General features: G+C 42.5%; 2 protein-coding genes across 4 annotated transcripts in view; one reads left to right on the top strand and one right to left on the bottom strand.

Moving 5' to 3' along the window:
* Positions 1–22,694, bottom strand: part of PEX11A (peroxisomal biogenesis factor 11 alpha) — a 49,281-nt gene that overhangs the window by 3,349 nt on the left and 23,238 nt on the right. Inside the window, exons 1-2 of one of the 3 annotated variants that reach the window (XM_012463858.2) lie at positions 6,700–6,822; positions 2,222–2,337 (exon numbers count right to left, since the gene is read on the bottom strand). In XM_012463858.2, coding sequence (XP_012319281.1) covers positions 2,222–2,337; positions 6,700–6,755 — 172 coding nt within the window. In that variant the 5' untranslated portion in view covers positions 6,756–6,822. Of the gene's footprint in view, positions 1–2,221; positions 2,338–6,699; positions 6,889–22,694 lie in introns of those variants that run through there. The other 2 variants (XM_064376291.1, XM_064376293.1) reach the window with 2 other exon arrangements.
* The window catches only part of WDR93 (WD repeat domain 93), a 41,975-nt gene continuing 36,115 nt past the window's right edge, over positions 16,835–22,694 (top strand). The window contains exons 1-3 of the mRNA XM_012463859.2: positions 16,835–17,176; positions 18,053–18,245; positions 20,743–20,807. Of these exons, the coding sequence (XP_012319282.1) occupies positions 16,874–17,176; positions 18,053–18,245; positions 20,743–20,807 (561 nt within the window). The 5' untranslated portion in view covers positions 16,835–16,873. The remainder of the gene's footprint in view (positions 17,177–18,052; positions 18,246–20,742; positions 20,808–22,694) is intronic.

Genomic DNA, 22,694 nt, shown 5'->3' with positions numbered 1-22,694 from the left:
ATAGGCATGAGCCACCATGCCCAGCTTAGCACTGGCTTTTTTAACAACTGATGATCATTCAAGGCTTAGCTGTTGTTCAGAAAAAGAGAAATAGTACATTAAGGACACCTAAAATGATCCTGGAAGGCAAAAAATACAGTGACTCTTACAATTTACCTCCTCCACTGCAATGAACACCTTAATGTTGACTGATGGCATAGTCCAGGCAGGGTCAATCATGAGTGTGGATTGTTATATTTGATTATTTACCAGCTACACTTCTTTAGAAGGAAGGTACTATGATAACATGAATCCAGATGCAGTAGAGAGTCTGATGCCTTACATTTTATTTATTTTCCAGACAAATGACTGTCTTTTTAAAAAATACTATTATCATTTTGCCATTTATCTGGTCCAAACCCCTTTTGGCTACCTACTATCAAGAAAATAAAGTAGAGATGGTGGAATTTAACGGATAGGACAATTAATAATATTGTCACATAGCTCCTGGTTGAATTAAATCAGCCATTGCAATGGCATGTCCTTATGTGAGCATGTAATTCAATTCATCAGGGATGTATCAATCAACAGGTACTCACTGAACACCTTCTGAGAAAGAGATCTAGTCCTAAACATCATGAAGGATACAAAAGAAGTACTTGGCCTTGAAGGACCACACCTTAGACTCAGGAGGCACTCAGCGCTCAGTGGCCACTCTCAGAAAACTTTTCATCTCAGAAGGGGCTCACGCCTGTAATCCCAGCACTTTGGGAGGCCAAGGTGGGTGGATCACCTGAGGTCAGGAGTTCGAGACCAGCCTGGCCAACACGGTGAAACCCTGTTTCTATTAAAAAACAAAAACAAAAAAATTAGCCAGGTGTATTGGCACACACCTGTAGTTCCAGCTACTAGAGAGACAGAAGTGGGAGAATCGCTTAAATCCGGGATGTGGAGGTTGCAGTGAGCCAAGATCGTGCCATTGCACTCCAGTCTGGGCAACAGAGTAAGATTCCATCTCAAAAAAAAAAAAAGAAGAAGAAGAATATTTGGTATTATGTTATCAAAAATAACATAAAATAGTAAAGTAGTAGATGTAATGACCATTTTTAGTATATAAATTCTGGGTACCAGTTCTAGCTCTTGCACTAACTGGCTGAATGACCCTGGACCTCTTTTGGATTTAGAGACCAGTGACCTTTAAAGGACCTCTGAGCTGCAATATTCTAAATAATCTAAATTGAATTTCTAATCTTGGCCCTCAATGCCATCCAGAAAATCTTGCCCCACCCTTCCCATCCCTCTGCTTGACATTTTAAATCTTCTCTCTGTCAAGCTAGTTCCGTAGGTAATCCTCCCTTGCAATAGTTTGCTCAGAAGAGTTCTGAGCCTTTACTAGAGGAAACTGCCCTTCAAAACTGTCTCCTTCCTTCTCTCTAGCCACATCTTAAGTTCCACCTCCTCCTAAACACCTTTCTTTTCCTCTACTCCAGCCAACAAGTTTGGCACTAAATCTTATATGTGATTATTTAAAGCACCTTACTTCTCCCATAAGGCTGAGGAATGTACCTGTATGACACAGGTGCTCAAAACCAAATGATCAATATGTGATGCTCTTCATTCCATTCTAATGCCTCTGCTAACCTACTACAGCAACATCTAGTTTTCATCAAACAACCAAGAGTCAGAAGGGCAACTGCTATAAGAAGTATTGGATTTCCCAATACGATGTATTGATAAAGTGAACTAAATAAGCACAAAATATTGACTTCACTTTTTACCTTTAACATAAACCTACCCCACAAATGGTCTATAAAACTGTATCCACCTACATGTCCTCTGGCACTCCTCAAGAAAGGAAAAAGGCAGGTGGTCTAGGATATAACGATTCCACTCTTCTTTAGAACAAAGGGGTTCACAAGAGCAGAAGCTCATGTCAGAGGCTGCTAAACATACTGTGAGTCTAAGAACTAAAGGCGAACGAACACGGTGTATGTCCCACTGGTTATTACTAAGTGGGAAGATCAGGTGTAGCACCAGGTGTGAACAGAAGAGGGTGTTTATGATGGTCTGCAGCAACACATTCAAACCTGCTGTGCCATGAGAGCAGCCTTACCGGTCAATTTCATCAATAAACCTGATTGACCAGAAATTAATGACCTAGAAATTACTCCATGAATTACAGAGTCTGAGGCTGAAGATTCTAAACCAGGAGCCACTGTCCCTCAAGAAACAGGGTACTTACATTTACGGCCAGTGCTCACACTGGACTCCAGTTTCTTGAGCTTCATTACCACCTTCTCTTTGCCAGCTTTAGGCTCTAACAAATATCTAAGCAACATGCATGCGTACTGAGTGGCTCTGAAATGGAAAAAGAATTGAGAATAATGATTTACAAACCAAATAAAACTTAATTCATGAAGTAAGGGAAAGAGACATGCCTGAAGACAACATTTCCAAGACAATTTCTCATGTAGCAACTCTTACAAAAGCAAAATTCTGCAACAGTCATTCCACAGGAGAGCCAAAGGGCAGAACATGTCATGGAAATGCAACACAAAGGTGATGAAGGCAAACTCTGCAATAAACTCCAAAAGGCCTTTTGCTGGCACAGAGAAATGGATATAGTCAAAGCGGGAAACTGCACAAAAATCTCCCTTATGTTAAGTCTGCAAAGATCTGTATTTTTCTTCTTCCCCAGTGTAGAATGATTTTCAGATTTCTTTTTTTTTTTTTGAGATGGAGTCTTGCTCTGTTGCCAGGCTGGAGTGTAGTGGCGCAATCTTGGCTCACTGCAATCTCTGCCTCCAAGGTTCAAGCGATTCTCCCGCCTCAGACTCCCAAGTATCTGGGACTACAGGTGCGCACCACTACACCTGGCTAATTTTGTATTTTTAGTAGAGATGGGGTTTCATCATGTTGGCCAGGATGGTCTCCAACTCCTGACCTCATGATCTGCCCGCCTCGGCCTCCCAAAGTGCTGGGATTATAGGTGTGAGCCACCGTGCCCGGCCCGATTTTCAGATTTCCAAAATGAACTTTCTACCATGTACTTAACCTACCATTTATGTGACAGCACACAAATCCAAACCAGAACCAAATGAAAAGTCCACAGTCTGAAGATTGCTTAATTTCTTATAAACGAAAGGACCACATACACACCAGTACATAAATTAGTATAAATATGTTTTCATAGTTGTCTTTCAAAATTCATTTGTATTTTATATAAAATACAGGCAGAATCCTGTTGAATAATACTATATATTTGATAAAGTGATTATTGTCATGCTTACAAATAACAATGGCTTACTGATAAACATAAATGTATGAGAAATTTTATATCACAGTCACACATCCAAATTCATTTGGCAGTCTACTAATAAAGTAGGTGTCTGGTTCCTACTGTCTTATAAGTAAATTAGAATCCCTTTATGCTATTAATATTATTCTCAATAAAAGTGTGGTACATTTTCCATTTTCCAAAATAGTGAACTTGTTACTAAGAATGAAATAAAAAGAGAAGACTGGAATCATCAGTTGCTTTCTCTTTTTTAAGTCTGCTTCTTGGCTATAGGGCTAGTCATGTCAGTGACTCTTCCTTTCTGCGCTTTGGTCTAATAATAGGGGTCAGGCGATTATATTATTTTATTTTATTTATTTATTTTTGAAGTGAACATAAATTCAAGATTTTACTGTCTTCGTAATAAAACAAAAGATGACACTTAGAACTGGATCACTTGGCCCTTTCTCTTCCTGTCTCCTCCCAGTTCAAAATGCTGGCATCTTGTAAGGGCCAGCATTCTCTTAGATTTGCACTGGGCTCACCACACTCAAACTTTAGCACAACCATCTTTGTAGTTTTAGCCTTTTTCCAGAAAAATCTGTTTAGTCTGCCCACCACGCCACTGTCCCTGGACATACAGAGAACCCCTGTCCTTCTTGTACTGTCACTTTGTGGAGCTGGTGCTTGCCACACTTCTTACAGAAAGTGCAGTGGGTTTTAGAAAGGTTTATCATGTTTGTGTGAGCATTACTGGCACAGAAAGCACGGCATTATTTTATGAATGCCAGTGTGGTCATAAAGGTTATACAGATCATCAAGGAGGTGGGAAACGGATTCTAGAGATCTCAGATCTTGTGCAATAAATATGTATCTTTTTTTTTTTTTTTTTTGAGATGGAGTCTTGTTCTGTTGCCCAGGCTGGAGTGCAATGGCGTGATCTCAGCTCACTGCAACCTCCGCCTCCCAGGTTCAAGAGATTCTCCTGCCTCAGCCTCCCGAGTAACTGGGATTACAGGTACCACCACACCTGGCTAATTTTTGTATTTTTACTAGAGACAGGGGTTTCACCATGTTGGCCAGGCTGGTCTTGAACTCCTGACCTCAGGTGATCTGCCCACCTCAGCCTCCCAAAGTGCTGGGATTACAGGGGTGAGACACCGCACCGGGCATAATAAACATATCTTAAATGATTTTTTTTTTCCAATACAGAGTCTCACTCTGTCGCCCAGGCTGGAAGGCAGTGGCGCGATCTCAGCTCATTGCAACCTCTGCCCCCCAAGTTCAAGTGATTCTCCCGCCTCAGCCTTCCCAGTAGCTGGGATTACAGGTGCACACCACCATGCCCAGCTAATTTTTGTATTTTTAGTAGAGATGGAGTTTCACCATGTTGGCCAGGCTGGTCTCGAACTCCTGACCTCATGACCCACCAGCCTCGGCCTCCCAAAGTGCTGGGTTTACAGGCATGAGCCACCGCATCCAGCCTAAATGATTATTATTACGTTTTTTTTTTTTTTTTGAGACAGAGTCTCACTCTGTCGCCAGGCTCCAGGCTGGAGTGCAGTGGCACAATCTTGGCTCACTGCAACCTCCGCCTCCCGGGTTCAAGCAATTCTCCTGCCTCAGCCTCCCGAGTAGCTGGGACTACAGGCGTGCGACCACCAGGCCCAGCTAATTTTTTTTTTGTATTTTTTGTAGAGACGGGGTTTCACCATGTTGGCCAGGAAGGTCTCAATCTGTTGACCTTGTGATCCACCCGCCTCAGCCTCCCAAAGTGCCGGGATTACAGGCTTGAGCCACCGTGCCCGGCATGATTATTTTTTTTAATCAACCTCCTTGATAAACCTTGCAGGCTACGTTCTGGGTATACTGGAATTACAGGTTTTTATTTAAGGAAGTTTCTATTTAATGAAGCTTGTATATAAAGCAACCACTTTAAAAACCTGTCAAACGAATGAGAAAGCGAGTATAGCCTGGTAGTTAAGTGGGCCCTGGAGTCAACTGCGTGGATGGGAATCTCTCGGTTCTGCCATTTAGTACTATTAACCTCCTTCTGTTTCAGTTTCTCCACCTGAAATGGGGAGAATATTTAGAGTATCTACCTCACAGCGTTGTGATGAGGGTTAAATGAGTTCATAGTTGCAAAACACCGAGGCTAATACCTGGCAGAAAGAAGGCTTCCAAAAGCCACATTATTGGTGCCATTATAATTGGTACTAGCACTTGCAGACCCAGAAGAGAAGGAAGAGCTGTTAAATAAAACTGCAACTGTAACTATTTTTTAATTAAGCAAGAATCAACGAAATCTTTAAAACATCATGAACTAGTACTATATTTGTATTAAAGATACAATCTGTCAGTTCTTTTTGGTTCTTAAGGAACCGAAAGAAAAAAAAGACACAATCTCTGTTGAATATTTTCAGTAGCACAGCATGAACCTTAGAGGTGCAGTTAGTTCTTTCTGAGCTTCTCCCCACCCGCCCCCAATCCAGTTGGTGTGGTCTCATCTCTGCTTTATTTTGTTTTACAATTTAGAAAATTATTCCACGTGCAGTTTGTCACTGATACAGACTGGGCAATAACGGAAGATAACGAAGATAAAACTTCTGTCTCTCCTTAAACATTTCAAGAGGTATTTGAGGGCAGGCGCGGTGGCTCGCGCCTGTAATCCCAGCACTTTGGGAGGCCGAGGCAGGCAGATCACCTGAGGTCAGGAGATCAAGACCAGCCTGGCTAATATGGTGAAACCTCGTTTCTACTAAAAAAATTAGCCAGGCGTGGTGGCGGGAGCCTATAATCCCAGCTACTCGGTAGGCTGAGGCAGGGGAATCGCTTGAACCCAGGAGGCGGAGGTTGCAATGAGCCGAGATCGCGCCATTGCACTCCAGCCTGGGCCACAGAGCCAGACTCCATCTCAAAAAAAAAACCAAAAACAAAAAAAACGGTATTTGAAGCCACAGCACGTGGTTTGCTTCTCTAACCATAAACGTTAACCCAGAGTTTCTCTTTTTTAAAGGAGATGTTGCACGCCAGCCTGGGCAACAAGAGCGAAACTCCCTCTCAAGAAATTAAATAAATAAATAAAAAATAAAGGTGATCCCGCGGAAGAATGTTGAGTGGAGAGAACCCAGTCTTTCTCTGCCCGGGGATTAAAGCTGGGAGGGGAGAAGAATCTGGCAGCCGGTGTCACGGGGCGGGCACTCTCGAGGCGTTCGGGGTTCCGGGCCCTGGGGCTTCTGTGCACGAGGCTAGGACGGCGCGGGGGGTCGGGCCCAGCCCCATTGAATTTAGAGTGGGGAAGGGCTCGAACACTAAACTGCCCCCGTAGGAGCTGGCAACGTCCTTTCTGCTTCCACCTCCTAAGCTGTTACCTCCTCCTTCCAGGGCACCGGGGCACCGAGTTGGCGCGAGAAAGAGGCGGAGGCCGCCGGCACTGCACTCACCTGAAGAGTCGGTCCCGGCCCTGGGTCTGGTTGGTGAAGCGGGTGAAGGCGTCCATGGCTCCTTGCCCAGGGCCACGAGTCGCACCGGGCTCAGGTGTGGGTTCTCTGCGGCCCGCGGGATCCCTAGGGAAAGGCAGGTCCCAGGTTCACGGCCGAGTAGGCGGGGCTGAGTCTCTCCGCCCCTGAGGGGACGCGCGCCCCTTCCGAACAGCCACTGCGTGGACTTCCGGTTTCGGCCGGAAGTTGTGGTTACTAAGGCGACGCAACGCCGCCGGGCCAGGTGAGCAAAACTTGTGATCCTACCTTCGGGTGCCGCGGCTCCCCTCGAGTCCCAGGACTCCCCTCTACCTGCAGCGTCTCCTAGAGGAGCGTCTGGGGGAGGGGTCTGTCTCCCCAGTCTCCGGCGTTTCCGGATGCCTCGCGACTCCCAGCAGATCTCAGGTTCTCAGGAACCCAGGATGGAATCCCGAATGGTCTTTCTAGCCTGAGAACTCCCCTGAGCCCTTGCTTGGGGACAGTGAGGCCTAACTATTTCCCAGCGCGATGCCTGTTTCCCTTGAGCTACACCAACTCTATCTCTGGTGAAGGAAATGGTTAGAGCAGAGATAAGCCAATTCGTGGTGTGAACCTAGCATGAGCCCGATGAAGTGAGAAAATTTTCTGTTTGGATTATTGAACACTGCAATAACATTGTTACCTGAGAAAATCCTAAAAGAGTCATTATGAGCAAAGTGAAACAAATATAGATTACAATCAAATTACACTGCTGAACATTCGTTCTGTGTAGCTTGAAGAAAAGGAGCCCCACCCACTCTGTGGCAGTAATTTCATAAAATGTACCCTCTATAACCACAAAATAATGTCAACTGTTTTTGTAATCTTTAGTTTCCCTTAGTCAGGTCAGCTCCTAACATTTGCAGGCCCTGGGGAAGAGTACAAATGGATCCACCATACCATATGTTTAAATATTTTAGTTATAAATCAAATAAATTGTTAAGTTAAATATAGTCTGTTTTCCTACGCTGACAAATAAACCCTCATAATGATGTAGAAGGCCAGGTTCCTTTTCAGAATTCCTAGTCTCCTTAGAATACCTGGAAACACAGCTGGAATATGGCAATGTGGGGAGAAATGAGCCCCAGTTTTTTCTCATTCTCCTTTCTTTTCTGGTTTCTGGCACCCACCTACATTCCCTGCCAGGAGTCTTCCATGCCATCCTGATACTCCAAGCCACAAACAGCTTCTGCCAATACCCATGAAAACAGCGTTGCCTTAGCCACCTTTCAGATCTAGGAGTGCTCCCATTAGCAGCTGGGTCTGCCCTCAGGAGAAAGCTGAGAAAGGTTCATGCAGGCCATGGTGTCATTTCCAGAGGTATAGGGACCCTGAACATGGTCTAGACTCCAGAAGAGGGAAACTAGGATTTGGGTAAGCATTTCTCCTTAGCCCCATGGGTTACTCATTTTTTGCAGAGGAAAGAGCCTGGCAGAGAGCCAGGAGCATTCTCTAAGTGCATGGCCCAGGTCAAGGCAATTCTGCAAGCAATAAGAATTTATGGAGTGCTGGCTGTATACCAACCACTGTGCTAAACTTTAGTCCTAGGTAATAGGTTAATAAGGGGCACAGTAAACTGATAATAAGGGACACAGTAAACAATACAGAGACACATTAGATGATAGAGGTGAACACAGGGTGTTTCTAAACACAGATTTATATCATCTGGCTTTTTTTTTTTTTTTTTTTTTTGAGACAGCGTTTTGCTCTTATTGCCCAGGCTGGAGTGCCATGGCATGATCTTGGCTCACTGCAACCTTCGCCTCCCAGGTCCAAGCAATTCTCCTGCCTCAGCCTCCTGAGTAGCTGGAATTACAGGCATGTGTCACCATGCACGGTGATTTTTTTATATTTTTAGTAGAGACAGGGTTTTACTATGTTGGTCAGGCTGGTCTGGAACTCATGACCTCAGGTGATCCACCTACCTCAAGCTCCCAAAGTGCTGGGATTACAGGTAAGTGAGCCACTGCACCCAGCCTCATCTTTTTTTTGTTTGTTTGTTTGTTTTTGAGATGGAGTTTCGCTCTTGTTACCCAGGCTGGAGTGCAATGGCGCGATCTTGGCTCACCGCAACCTCTGCCTCCTGGGTTCAGGCAATTCTTCTGCCTCAGCCTCCTGAGTAGCTGGGATTACAGGCACGCGCCACCATGCCCAGCTAATTTTTTTTGTATTTTTAGTAGAGACAGGGTTTCACCATGTTGACCAGGATGGTCTCGATCTCTTGACCTCGTGATCCACCTGCCTCGACCTCCCAAAGTGCTGGGATTACAGGTGTGAGCCACCGCGCCCGGCCCCTCATCTGTTTTTTATACTTACAATTCTGCCTTTTTCACAATATCATATACATTGAATCATATAGTATGTAGCGTTTTCTTTTCTGATTTATTTTACTCAGCACAATGCATTTGAGATTATCTATGTTGTGCACATCAGTAGTTTGTAATTTTTTATTCCTGTAATTTTTATTCCACAGTGTGAATGTATTAGAATTCATTATCCATTCACCCACTGAAGTACATTTGTGTTGTCCCTAGTTTGAAGCAATTATAAGTAAAGCTGCTATAAATATTTAAGTACAGATTTTGATGTAAAACATAAGCTTTAATTTTCCTAGTGTAATACACAGGAATGTTATTGCTGAAACATATGGTATGTTTAACTTTGTAAGAAACTGCCAAACCGTCTTCCAAAGTGGCTATACTATTTTTTATTACCACTGACAATGTGTGAGAGTTTATCTGTTTGCCTATTGGTGGACATGTGGGTTGTTTCCATTTTGGGGCTCCTACAAATAAAGCTGTAATGACTATTCATGTACAGGTCTTTGTATGGACATGTTTTCAGCTCCCTTCTGCCCCTCCTAAAAGTGGAGTGACTGGACATGATGCTAGGTATATGTTTAACTGTTCTGCAGTAGACAGGCCTGTACAAACCTTCCCCCAAAAGTCCGAGAAAGCTGAGAGGCCAAAGAAAGAGGCTGGCATACCCAGTTTCTTAGAAACAAACATTTAATAGGGACTTACTAACAGAAGCCATGACTGTGTCTCAGGAAGTGAAACAAGATGGTGGATCCCTGCCATCATCCACCAGACCCAGGGTTTCTGTACTATAGAGAAAGGTGCTTCAGAAGGAATGTGTAAGATAATCGCTTCAGGGCAGAATATATGGCAAGAATGGTAACATCAAGGTTGTTTTGATCTATGGACAGTATTTATAGTAAGCAGTGCTCTTACACAGGGAATGAGTCAAACTGGAAATCTTAGAGGTTTTTCTGGAACTTGGAATAATCAGAAGTTAACATAGAGGATTAGCATCCAAGATGGAGTTGCTTTGGCCTCTACATTAGCATTTTAAGAAATTGCCAAACTGTTTTCCAAACCAGTTGTACTATTCCCAACAGTGTGTATGAGCATTCCTGTTGTACATCTTCAACAAGACTTGGTATGGTCTATCTTTTTAACTTCAGGCATTTTAATACATGTGTAGTGGTATCTCATGATTTTAATTTGCATTTCACAAATGACTAATAATGCTGAACCTCTTTTTATAAGTCTGTCTACCCTCTGTATATCTTATTTGGTTAAGTATCTGTAAAAGTCTTTTGCACATATTTAAAAATTGGGTTTTTTATTACTGAGTTTTGAGAGTTTTTAAAATACTCTGGACACAAGTACTTTATCAGATAAATGACTTCCAAATATCTTCTCCCACTCTGAGGATTACCTTTTATTCTCTTAACAGTGTGTTTTGAAGAATATAAGTTTATTTTTGAAAAGGTTTAAATGACTAGTTTGTTCTTTTAAGGTTAAACTTTAATGTTATATCTAGGAAATCTTTGTCTAAGTGAAGATTGCAAAGGTTTTCTTCTAGAAGTTTTATAGTTTTAAAATGTATGATTTAATTTTTGCATATGGTGCAAGATATGGATTGGCATTCATTTTTTTCCCATATGGATATCTAATTGCTCCAGTATTATTTGTTGAAAAGGATATCCTTTTTCCACTAAATTGTCTTCATGCCCGTGTCAGAAATAAGTTCTCCATATATGTCTGCATCTAATTTAGGACTCCCTATTTGGTTTCATTGATCTATTTGTTTATTTTTATACCAATACTACACTGTTTTGATGATTGTGGCTTTGTGATAAGTTTTGAAATTAGGTAGTGTTAGTCCTCCAATTATGAGTTGTAAAATTAGCCTTTTGGCTGGGCACAGTGGCTTGTGCCTGTAATCCCAGCACTTTGGGAGGCCAAGGCAGGCTGATCACAAGGTCAGGAGTTCAAGACCAGCCTGGCCAACATGGTGAAACCCTGTCTCTACTAAAAATACAAAAAAAATTAGCTGGGTGTGGTGGCACATGCCTGTAATCCTAGCTATTCAGGATGCCGAGGCAGGAGAATTGCTTGAACCCAGAAGGCAGAGGTGGCAGTGCCTGAGATCTCGCCAATGTACTCCAGCCTGGGTGACAGAGTGAGACTCTGTATCAGATAAAAAAAAAAAAAGCTTCTTAATTTCTGGAGATAAAAAAAGAAGCCACCTGGGATTGTCATAGGGATTGTGTTGAATTTGTACATGAATTTGAGAAGAATTGACATTTTAACAAAATTGAGTCTTCTAACTCATATATAAGGTATCACACTCTCCACTTATTTAGGTTTTCTTTAATTTCTCTCAGCAATATTTTATGGTTTTCAGTATATGAGTGGGTGTTTCTAGAGAGGGAGTTTCTCTGTATTGCCCAAACTGGAGTGCGGTAACACAGTCATAGCTCACTGCAACCTTGAACTCCTGGACTCAAAGCAATCCTCCCACCTCAGCCTGCTGAGTTGCTAGGATTACAGGTGCAAGCCACCTTGCCCAGCCCAGTATACAGGTTTTATGCATCTTTTGTCAGATTTATCCCTAAGTATTTCATGGTTTTGATACTGTTGTAAATGGTATTTTTATTTCAATCTTTGGTTTGTTGTTGCCAGTAAATAGAAATACAATCGGTTTTCGTATATTGAACTTGTATCCTACGACCTTGCTCTCGTTTATTAGTTCTAGAAAATGTTTTTGTAGATTTCATCAGATTTCCTATATAAGCATATCATCTGGAGATAAAGACAGCTTACATTTTTCTCTCCACTGATGAAATAGTTCCATTTCTCCAGAAAAAAAAACAAAAACCTTGACCTCTTGGACTCAAGTGATCCTCCAAGCACATGCCGCCATGCCTGGCTATTGAAAAATTTTTTTTTGTAGGAGAAAGGTCTCCCTTTACTGCCCAGGTTGGTCTTGAACTTCAGGGCTCAAGTGATCCTCTCACCTCGACCTCCCAAAGTTCTGGGAATATAGGCGGGAGCTACTACACCTTGCTCCTTTTCCTTTAGCCTAAAAGCCTTTCTTTAACATTATTTATTTTAATGTTAGTTTGTTGATGAATTCTTTCAAATTTTGTATGTCTAAAAAGGCTTTATTTCACTTTAATTTTCTGAAAAATATGTTTTCTGGGTATCGAATGCCGGAGTGGCAAGTTTTTTTCTTTCAGTACTTTCAAGATGTTGCTTCACTGTTTCTCACTTGCGTGGTTTCCTTCGTAAATCTGCTGTTATTTTTTACTTTGTTTCTCTGTACACGGCAAGTCTTTCTTCTTTTGGCTGCTTTCAAATTTTGTCTTTATCAGTACTTTTTATAATGTTTCTTTTGCTTAGAGTTTTTCTTCTCAAATCTGTGGGTTTATAGTTTTTATCAAAATTAGAAAATTTTTGTCCGTTATTTCTACAAATTTTTTTTCTGTTTCTTCTCTTGGGGATTTCAATCACATTTGTATTAGGCCACTTCACATGATCTCACACCTCAGTTCTTCTCTTTTTTCCAGTCTTCCAGTCTTTTCTCTTCCTTTGTTTCATTTTGTTTCTATTGCTGTGTCTTCAAGTTCACTCATCTTCTTCTGCCCATCTCATTTGTTTTCCTTTGAAATCTTCATGTTAATCTAATCTGATATATTTTTCATCTCAGACCTTGTAGCTGTGTCTCTAAAAGCTCAATATAGTTATAGATGTAGAAAGATATATGTATGTATATGTGTGTGTGTGTGTGTGTGTGTGTGTGTGTGTATATATAAAACAGTTATAACTTTATAACTTTCTGGAAAAAGTTATAACTGTTTTGTCTGCTGATTCTAATATCTGTATTGATTCTGGTTCAGCTTAATTGATTGATTTTTATCTTTATTATGGCTTATATTTTCTTGCCTTTCTATAGTCCAAGTAATTTCTTTATTGGATCCCAGACATTGTGAATTTTACTCGATTGAATGCTGGATATTTTTATATTCCTCTAAATATTCCTGAGCTGTGTTCTGGGATGCAGTATATTACTCAGAAACAGTTTGATTATCTAACTTCTAAGATTTGTGGGCGATAACAGAGGAGCACTTATTCTAGGGCTAATTTTTCCCACTACTGAGGCAAGATTTTCAGAGTACTCTACATAATCCCTGTGAATTATGAGGCTTTCTAGTCTTGCTGGTGGAAACAGGCGTGGTTATTGGCCCTCTGTGAGCCCAGGTTACTCTCCCCTCTAATTACTTCAGGCGGTTATTTCCCCAATGTCAGCTAGTGTCCTCATACAAACACATTGAAAGATCACAAATGTACACCAGCAGTAGGAAAAGATGCCGATGGCAGCAGGGCTTTTACAGGACTTCATGGAGCCTAGGCACCCACACAGTGCAAGACCCGGCTCCACTATAAATTAATGGCTTCACACAAGACTTCATGGAGCCTAGGCACCCACACAGTGCAAGACCCGGCTCTGCTATATGTTAAGCACCTTCAAATATATCCCATGTGCTACATTAAATATTTTGTAAAAACTGTAACATATGAAAGCCTTTATACAATTTGCACAGTTTTGTTGGCAGGGGGGTTGTTGTTTTTTAGACAGGGTCTCACTCTGTCATGTGGGCTGGAATACAGTAGCGCAATCTTAGCTCACTGCAACCTCAGGCTCCTAGGATCAAGCAGTTCTCCCACCCCAGCTTCCCAAGTAGCCACAGGTGCATACCACCATGCCCAGCTAATTTTTAAATTTTTTGTATAGATGGGATCTGGCTATGTTGCCCAAGCCAGTCTCAAACTACTGGCCTCACGCAATCCTCCCACCTTGGCCTCCTGAAGTGCTGGGTGGGCATGAACCACCCCATGGGGCCTACAATTTTGAATTTTCTGAAGTAAAGATTACTTGTTCTCTTCTTATAGACATGAACTTTATTTGTATACATATACAGCCTTTATATACTTATAAGTTCATGTAGACATATATATGTGTACACACACACACACACACACACACACACATACAGAGGAGCTTATAAATTGTAAATATTTTCATAAATACTTAATTATCATTCACAGGAGCAATAAGTATTTCATTCCCCAAACCTGTGGCCCAGATAGAAGTGGAATTTTATGGGGCTTATTTTGGTCAATTCTAAATGTCTCAAACATTCCTGACATCATGAAAAGTCTCATGGGCCCTGGACAATGTGTCTGCAGAACTCCTGGGCAGCAGCAGTGGGAAAGAAGAAAAGGGAGCCAGAGCAATCAGGCAAGAAAAAGAAATAAAGGGTATTCAAATAGGAAAGGAGGAAGTCAAATTGTCTCTATTTGCAGATGACATGATTGTATATCTAGAAGACCCCATCGTCTCAGCCCAAAATCTCCTGAAACTGATAAGCAACTTCAGCAAAGTCTCAGGATACAAAATCAATGTGCAAAAATCACAAGCATTCCTATACACCAATAACAGACTTAAAGATAGCCAAATCAAGAACGAACTGCCATTCACAATTGCTACAAAGAGAATAAAATACCTAGGAATACAACTAACAAGGAATGTAAAGGACCTCTTCAAGGAGAACTATAAGCCACTGCTCAATGAAATAAGAGAGGACACAAACAGATGGCGAAACATTCCATGCTCATGGTTAGGAAGAATCAATATCGTGAAAATGGCCATACTGCCCAAAGTAATTTACAGATTCAATGCAATCCTTATCAAGCTATCAATGACCTTTTTCACAGAACTGGAAAAAACCACCTTAAACTTCATATGGAAGCAAAAGAGAGCCCTCATAGCCAAGTCAATTCTAAGCAAAAAGAACAAAGCAGGAGGCATCACACTACCGGACTTCAAACTATACTACAAGGCTACAGTAATCAAAACAGCATGGTACTGGTACCAAAACAGAGATATAGACCAATGGAACAGAACAGAGGCCTCGGAGGCAACACAACATATCTACAACCAACCGATCTTTGACAAACCTGACAAAAACAAGCAACGGGGAAAGGATTTTTAATAAATGGTGTTGGGAAAACTGGCTAGCCATGTGCAGAAAGCAGAAACTGGACCCCTTCCTGACACCTTACACTAAAATTAACTCCAGATGGATTAAAGACTTAAACATAAGACCAAACACCATAAAAACCCTAGAAGAAAATCTAGGTAAAACCATTCAGGACATAGGCTTAGGCAAGGACTTCATGACCAAAACACCAAAAGCATTGGCAACAAAAGCCAAAATAGACAAATGGGACCTAATCAAACTCCACAGCTTCTGCACAGCAAAAGAAACAGTCATTAGAGTGAATCGGCGACCAACAGAATGGGAAAAATTTTTTGCAGTTTACCCATCTGACAAAGGGCTGATATCCAGAATTTACAAAGAACTAAAACAGATTTACAAGAAAAAACAAACAAGCCCATTCAAAAGTGGGCGAAGGATATGAACAGACGCTTTAGAAAAGAAGACATACATGAGGCCAACAAACATATGAAAAAATGCTCATCATCACTGGTCATTAGAGAAATGCAAATCAAAACTACATTGAGATACCATCTCACACCAGTTAGAATGGCGATCATTAAAAAATCTGGAGACAACAGATGCTGGAGAGGATGTGGAGAAACAGGAACACTTTTACACTGTTGGTGGGAGTGTAAATTAGTTCAACCATTGTGGAAGACAGTGTGGCGATTCCTCAAGGACCTAGAAATAGAAATTCCATTTGACCCAGCAATCCCATTACTGGGTATATATCCAAAGGATTATAAATCATTTACTATAAGGACACATCACACGAATGGTCCTTGCAGCACTGTTTACAATAGCAAAGACCTGGAACCAACCCAAATGCCCATCAATGATAGATTGGACAGGGAAAATGTGGCACATATACACCATGGAATATTATGCAGCCATCAAAAATGATGAGTTTGTGTCCTTTGTAGGGACATGGATGAACCTGGAAACCATCATTCTCAGCAAACTGACACAAGAACAGAAAATCAAACACCGCATGTTCTCACTCATAGGCAGGTGTTGAACAATGAGAACACATGGACACAGGGAGGGGAGCATCACACACTGGGGTCTGTCGGGGGAAATAGGGGAGGGACAGCAGGGGGTGGGAGTTGGGGAGAGATAGCATGGGGAGAAATGCCAGAGGCAGCAAATCACGCTGCCATGTGTGTACCTATGCAACAATCTTGCATGTTCTTCACCTGTACCCCAAAACCTAAAATGCAATTAAAAAATAATAATAATAATGAATAAAATAAATAAGAAAAGGGAACAGTCTGACAGTCGGGATTGGGAGTGCTTGAACTGCATCTGATCGGGGTGAAGGAAAGAAAGAGGAGAGTCGCGGCTCACTGCCCACCTGTCTTGGGCACAGCCACTTGCAGGGAGAGAGAACGAGGAGAAGGCATAAGCTCTAGGAGAGAGGGTGAGTTTCATTTGGGACAGAAAGACATCTGCCCTCCTATCAACAAGGGTATCAAATTCCTCCCTTTCCTTCTTAGCACACATCATCTTGGGTTGGCCTGGAAGATACCTGCTGCTTCTAGTGTCCTTGTGAATATGAAGAGCATATCCTAGGAATGTGGTACCAGTCCTCTGGTAATTAAGAAAAATGCCAGTCTGTGGAATAAACAGTCCCTATAGGCTATTGTGCTAGAAAAGGATGGTGTGCTATCTTCTCATCGCTTCCTTTTTTCCCAGAATTCTTGTGTTTACTTCTCTTATCAGCTTCATAGAGTTTCATAGAGGTTCCCAGTGCCACCTTCTGTGATGTCATTCCTCAGAGGACGTCAGACTCAGAAGATAAGGCTGCCCATTGGTACACGAAAGGGACCACTGGAGGTGCCACTCCCAACAGAGAAGGACTGGCCTAAAGATGACGAAGAGGACCATGTCCTTGTGGATCCAGATGAGGAGCTGGATTCCCTGCCTCAGCCTTATCGAATGATCAATAAGCTGCTGGACCTTCTGTTTGACCAGGCCTGGGAAATCATTGAAGAGAGGAACGTGCTAAGGGAAGCTGAGAGCAGCCAGATCCAGCTCACCGTCTACCCTCCGCTTAGAGAAATTCAGGTATGGACTAAGCAGTTGACCAGAAGCCCCTGTTTCTCATTTGAGTGTTAATAAATGAAAGCTCCTGATTCAGGGAAGGAATGCCTACCAGAAAGCTGCATTCAATAAGTCAGTGCATGTTTAAAAGATTAGAGGCATGCTGATGTAGATTACAATGATCTGGTAATTGCCTGGGGAAATCTGGGGTATTCTGGTAAATTGAACATTATCCTTTCATATTCAGTGGTTGTTAATGTATGAATCTACTCTCTTGCTGGATGGTTGAGGAGCTGCCAGTGCCTTGCTACCATTCCTTCCACGGTGCACCGGCTGAATCAAGTGCGGGACCTATGGTCGTGCCTAATGCTGTGAATATGCATTTACTCTAAACTTCTTTGTTTTCTGTTTCCTTTGCCCTATCAGTGAAATACTTTGAATTTCTTGATGCTTGGGCAAGAGTTTTAGATGAGCACTATGTTTGGAAATTTTTTTGTTTGTTTTTGTTGTTTTTGAGATGGAGTTTCACTCTTATTGTCCAGGCTGGAGGGCAATGGCGCGATCTCAGCTCACTACAACCTCCACCTCCCAGATTCAAGCATTCTCCTACCTCAGCCTTCCAAGTATCTGGGATTACAGACATGTGCCACCATGCCCAGCTAATTTTTATATTTTTAGTAGAGATGGGGTTTCTCCACGTTGGTCAGGTTGAACTCCTGACCTCATGTGATCCACCCACCTTGGCCTCCCAAAGTGCTGGGATTATAGGCGTGAGCCGCTGCACCCAACCAGGGAATATTACCATATCTAGGAAGGGCCCCTGGCTATCTCTGAAAAGCTAACTCATATTACTTGAAGACAGTGACAACTGAAAATAATACTTTTTCTTTGTTTTCCCAGCTCAACAAAATGCCAAACTGTATGGCTGTTTCCCAAGACTATGTGTTTATTGGAGGAGCCAAAGGGTTCTCAATTTACAATCTGTACAATGCTGAACGAATATACGCGTGGGAGAAGCTTAAGGTTGACGTCACTTCCATCTGGGCCACAGATTTGGGGAATGAAATACTTATTGCTCCCCTGGATGAAATGGGTATTTTTCTTCATCTTCCTTTTTAGCCTAATTTACAGGTACCTGTAGACTGTTGTCAATTTAATCTTCCCAGGTATGGGTGGGGCCAGGCATGGGGACTTCTCCCTGGTCGTGTAATAGTAACTATACGTACAGAACAGGTATGGTAGGTCAGGTGCTGTTTTTGCCATTTCACAGGTGCTAGCCCATTTAATCCTCAAGGCAGCCCTATGCGGGAAGTAAAATGTATTATTCCTGTTCAGAAGAGGCAACTGACTCCTGGAAGTTAAGTAACTTACTTGAGGTAATACGGAAAGTCAGGCTTCACACCAGGCAGTACGGCCCTGTAGTCCACACCCTTCCCACACTCGCTGTCCTCTCTACCAGGCAGAGCTCGTTTCTTCCCTCAGCCTGAGGCTGAGCCGGGCCTCCGTGGGGAGTGTGGTGTCGAAAACTCGTGTCCTAGTTATGACTTGCCTCCCTGTACTGCAGTCCCAGGACAGCGTTCTAGATAGGTGAGCTGGTTGCCCCCACAAGCTAGGCTCCCTCCAGCCTGTCCTTACGTTTGGGTGACCCAGACTGTGACCTGTGGATATGAGGAGCTTTCCTACTTTGCGGAGGATGAGAAGGCAAAGGTCAGCCTTGGCCGGAAGTCAGTGAGGTGGCTGTGTGAGACCGTGGCAGGCAGAGCGGAAAGTGCCTGCTGGCTTGGAGATCGGCTGTGAAGGCATCAGGCTCTGCTCAGCCAGCACAGGCACACTGAAGAACTTTCTGCAGGAGAGTGACCCGACCAGACTGCCATTTTAGGAAGGGGACTCTGGCAGGAGTTGAAAAAGGCAAAACAAGAGGCAGAAAGACTATTGTAGTCATTGAGGAGAGAAAATTCTGAACATCTGAACCAAGGCAGGGGCTGTTAAAAGGAAAAGAAAGCCCGCATGCGGTGGCTCCTGCCTGTAATCCCAGCACTCTGGGAGGCCTAGGCAGGTGGATCACTTGAGGTCAGGAGTTTGACAGTTGAGGTCAGGAGTTTGACACCAGCCTGGCCAATGTGGTGAAACCCTGTCTCTACTTAAAAAAAAAAAAAAAAAAAAAGCTGGGGTTGGCAGGCACTTGTAATCCCAGCTACTCGGGAGGCTGAGGCAGGAGAATCACTTGAACCCAGGAGGCAGAGGTTGCAGTGAGCTGAGATCATGCCACTGAGTACTCCAGCCTGGGTGACAGAATGAGAAAAAAAAAAGAAAAGGAGAGAGAGAGACGGAGAGGGAGGGAGGGAGAAAGGAAGGAGGAAGGGAGGAAGGGGGAAAGGGAGGAAGGAAGGAAGGGAGAAAAAGAAAGAAAAGAATAAGTGTACTATGATTATGTAAGATGTTAACATTGGGGAAGCAAGACGAGGGATACAAGGAAACTCTGTACTATTTTTGCAACTTTTTTATAAATGTAAAATTAGTTCAAAATAAAAAGCTTAAAAAATGAAAGGAATGTTGAATGGAAAAGCTTTGGGAATGGTGGAATATGCATGAGGGTCAAGGAGTGGGAGGGTGTGCTGGGGGCAGTGAAGGAAAATGCCTCCCCTTTGTGTCTTAGATAACTGGATGGATAATGATGCCATTTCTTAATAACAGTTATGGGAAAATAGGGTTCTGTGAGTTGAAGAATTCCATTTGAACACGCACAGACTTGAGGTATCTAGAGATATCTCTGTGGGAATGCTGATACTCAGAAGGAGTTTGGTGTAAAGGTATGATCGTATTTTTCGTACTGCATTGGTTTCATGTCTGTGTAACTCTCAATGTGGTGAATTTGAAGGTAGACTGTCTTGGTGTCCCTAGCACATTTCTTGGCATGAATCAGATATCCCATGAATCTGTATTGGGTTGAGTTAGACGTTCACCCACAGTGGGCCAGATGCCTATACAAGGTTATAGTATAGAGAGGCAAGTAATAAGTATCTGGAAGACACCTCAAGAAAGAGGTAAGAGGTCATGGTGGGTGATGATTGTATACTGGAGCCATTAAGTTAAATGGGAATTAGATTAACAGATTGACTTAATTCAGCAACATCAACTGCATGAGGAGCTTGTTGGGATTGAGAGGCAAGACGCGTGGAACAGTGAGCTATGATCCTTTCCCTCAAAGAATCTATGATCTCAGAGGAATGGGGCACATCTGCAGGAAACAGTTGGAGAAGGGTGTGAAGCCGTAAGGGATGGTGTGTTCAATCAGGCAGACAGGAATCAACAAGTAGGTGAGGTCGCCCACATGCTTACAGGAGACGTCTCAGAGATGTCGGTGGAGCCAGGGAAGGTGGAGAGGGCCCAGGAAGGAACACAACCGAAACATTTCAAGTAGGGGGTGGAGGACGGCAGGGAGACCAAGCACGGCGTCGGCAGTGGAGGGGCTGGGGAGGAGGCCTAAGAATGAGTGAGCTTATGATGGTAAGTTCACAAAGTCAGATGTAAAAAATTCCAATTCTTCCGCTCATTTGTCTGTCACGTTCTCACTTATTTTTCTGTTTCAGGTATCATTAGACTCTTTTATTTTTATAAGGATGGTCTTTACCTAGTCAAAGTCATCAATGAAGGGGTGAGTTCCTATTCTTTCACCATTAGCTGGGCCGAGAGCTGTAGCAAATTAAGTTTACCTTTAATATAGAAGCAATGATAGCTGGCCTAGATCAGAAAGAAACAGAGACCTCCATCGCCAGAGAGCCTCCTCCAAAATATCCAATTAATAGATCCTCTACCATCAAAGGGTACATGCTGAATTCCTTGGATCTAGTTACCCTGTTGTCAAAGGAAGAAAATTAACAAAGGAACTCCAGCCCAGAGTTTTCTTTTGCGCATCAGACCAACATATCTAATAAGTACTTGAAAGTCCCTAAATGTCCTGAGCCATTTCACATTCCCCTTCCCTTGCCTCTGCTATTCCTTCTGCTTCAGATGCTCTCCTGTCTCCCTACCAAAATCTCCCCCATTCTTCAAGACCAACTTAAATATCTCCTCTGAGACACCTTCCGTCATACACCCAAGAGGAGCTGATCTCTCCCTGCTTTGTGCCACTGACAAAGAGAACACGGTTCCTACCACAGTGTTTCCCACACCCTCTCCCCTCATTTGTTTACACGACTGCTTCTCCTGAGCAAAGAGGACCTGTCTCATTTACCTTTTGAATCTCCTTTTCCCAGATCATTGCCTGGAATACTGTAAGTTCTCAGAAAATATTTTTTAAATCAATGAATTCCCGAAAGAGAGGGTAATGCTCAGAGTAGGGTTTTTTCCCTTAAATAGAGACAGAGTCTCGCCATGTTATTGCCCAGGCTGGTCATGAACTCCCAGCCTCAGGTGATCCTCCTGCCTCAGCATCCCAAAGTACTGGAATTACAGGTATAAGTCATATCAGATTTTTTATTATAATTTGCTGTATAAGAAATACTATTGATGGGCATGAAGGCAATTCAGTGGGGGCCAAAAGGAAGTATTTTCAACAAATAATGCTGAAACACTGGAAAAACAAATGTGGAAAAATGAACCTCAAATCTACACCATATATAAAAAGTAATTTGATAGGATTTTAGACCTAAACATAAAGACTAAAAACATTTCTTCTTAAAAAAAAAAACCACAGAGGAATATTTTTGCCACCTTAAGGCAGGCAGAAATTTCTTAGGACCATGAAAAGCACTAATCATAAAAGAAAATATTAACATTGGACTTCACCAAAATTTAAAACTTCTCATTCATCACACCATGTACAAAAAGTCACTCAAAATGTATCATATAGGCCGGGCACGGTGGCTCATGCCTATAATCCCAGCACTTTGGGAGGCTGAGGTGGGTGGATCACGAGGTCAAGAGATCGAGACCATCCCGGTCAACATGGTGAAACTCCGTCTCTACTAAAAATACAAAAATTAGCTGGGCATGGTGGCGCGTGCCTGTAGTCCCAGCTACTCGGGAGGCTGAGGTGGGAGAATTGCTTGAACCCAGGAGGTGGAGGTTGTGGTGAGCCGAGATCGCGCCATTGCACTCCAGCCTGGGTAACAAGAGCAAAACTCCATCTCAAAAAAAAAAAAAAAAAAAAAAAAAAGGATCACATCCTGTATGTAAAACCTAAAACTATAAAACTTCTAGACGAAAACATAGGAGAAAAGTCTTTGTAATCCTGGGTTAGGCAAAGATATTTTAGCTACCACATCAAAAGCATGATCCATAAAAGCAAAGATAAACTGGACTTTATTGAAATTTAAAACTTCTATAAAGATATTATTAACAGAATGAAAAGACAATCCATAGACTGGGAGAATTCATTGCAAATGACATATATGAGAAGGGACTTGAAACTGGAATATATAAAGAACTCTCAAAACAAGGGGAAAATGTAGCTTTTTTTAATGGATAAAGGATTTGCAAAGAATTCATCAAAGAAGATATATGGAAGGCAAATAAGATGCTCAAGATCATTAGTCATTAG

The sequence above is a fragment of the Aotus nancymaae genome, unplaced genomic scaffold (genome assembly GCF_030222135.1).
Source record: "Aotus nancymaae isolate 86718 unplaced genomic scaffold, 86718_ANA_hifiasm-v0.15.2.pri h1tg000014l, whole genome shotgun sequence".
In the NCBI taxonomy this organism is placed as follows: Eukaryota; Metazoa; Chordata; class Mammalia; order Primates; family Aotidae; genus Aotus; species Aotus nancymaae.
The sequence above is the reverse complement of the archived record's forward strand: the minus strand, read 5'-3'. Positions and strand labels throughout refer to the sequence as shown.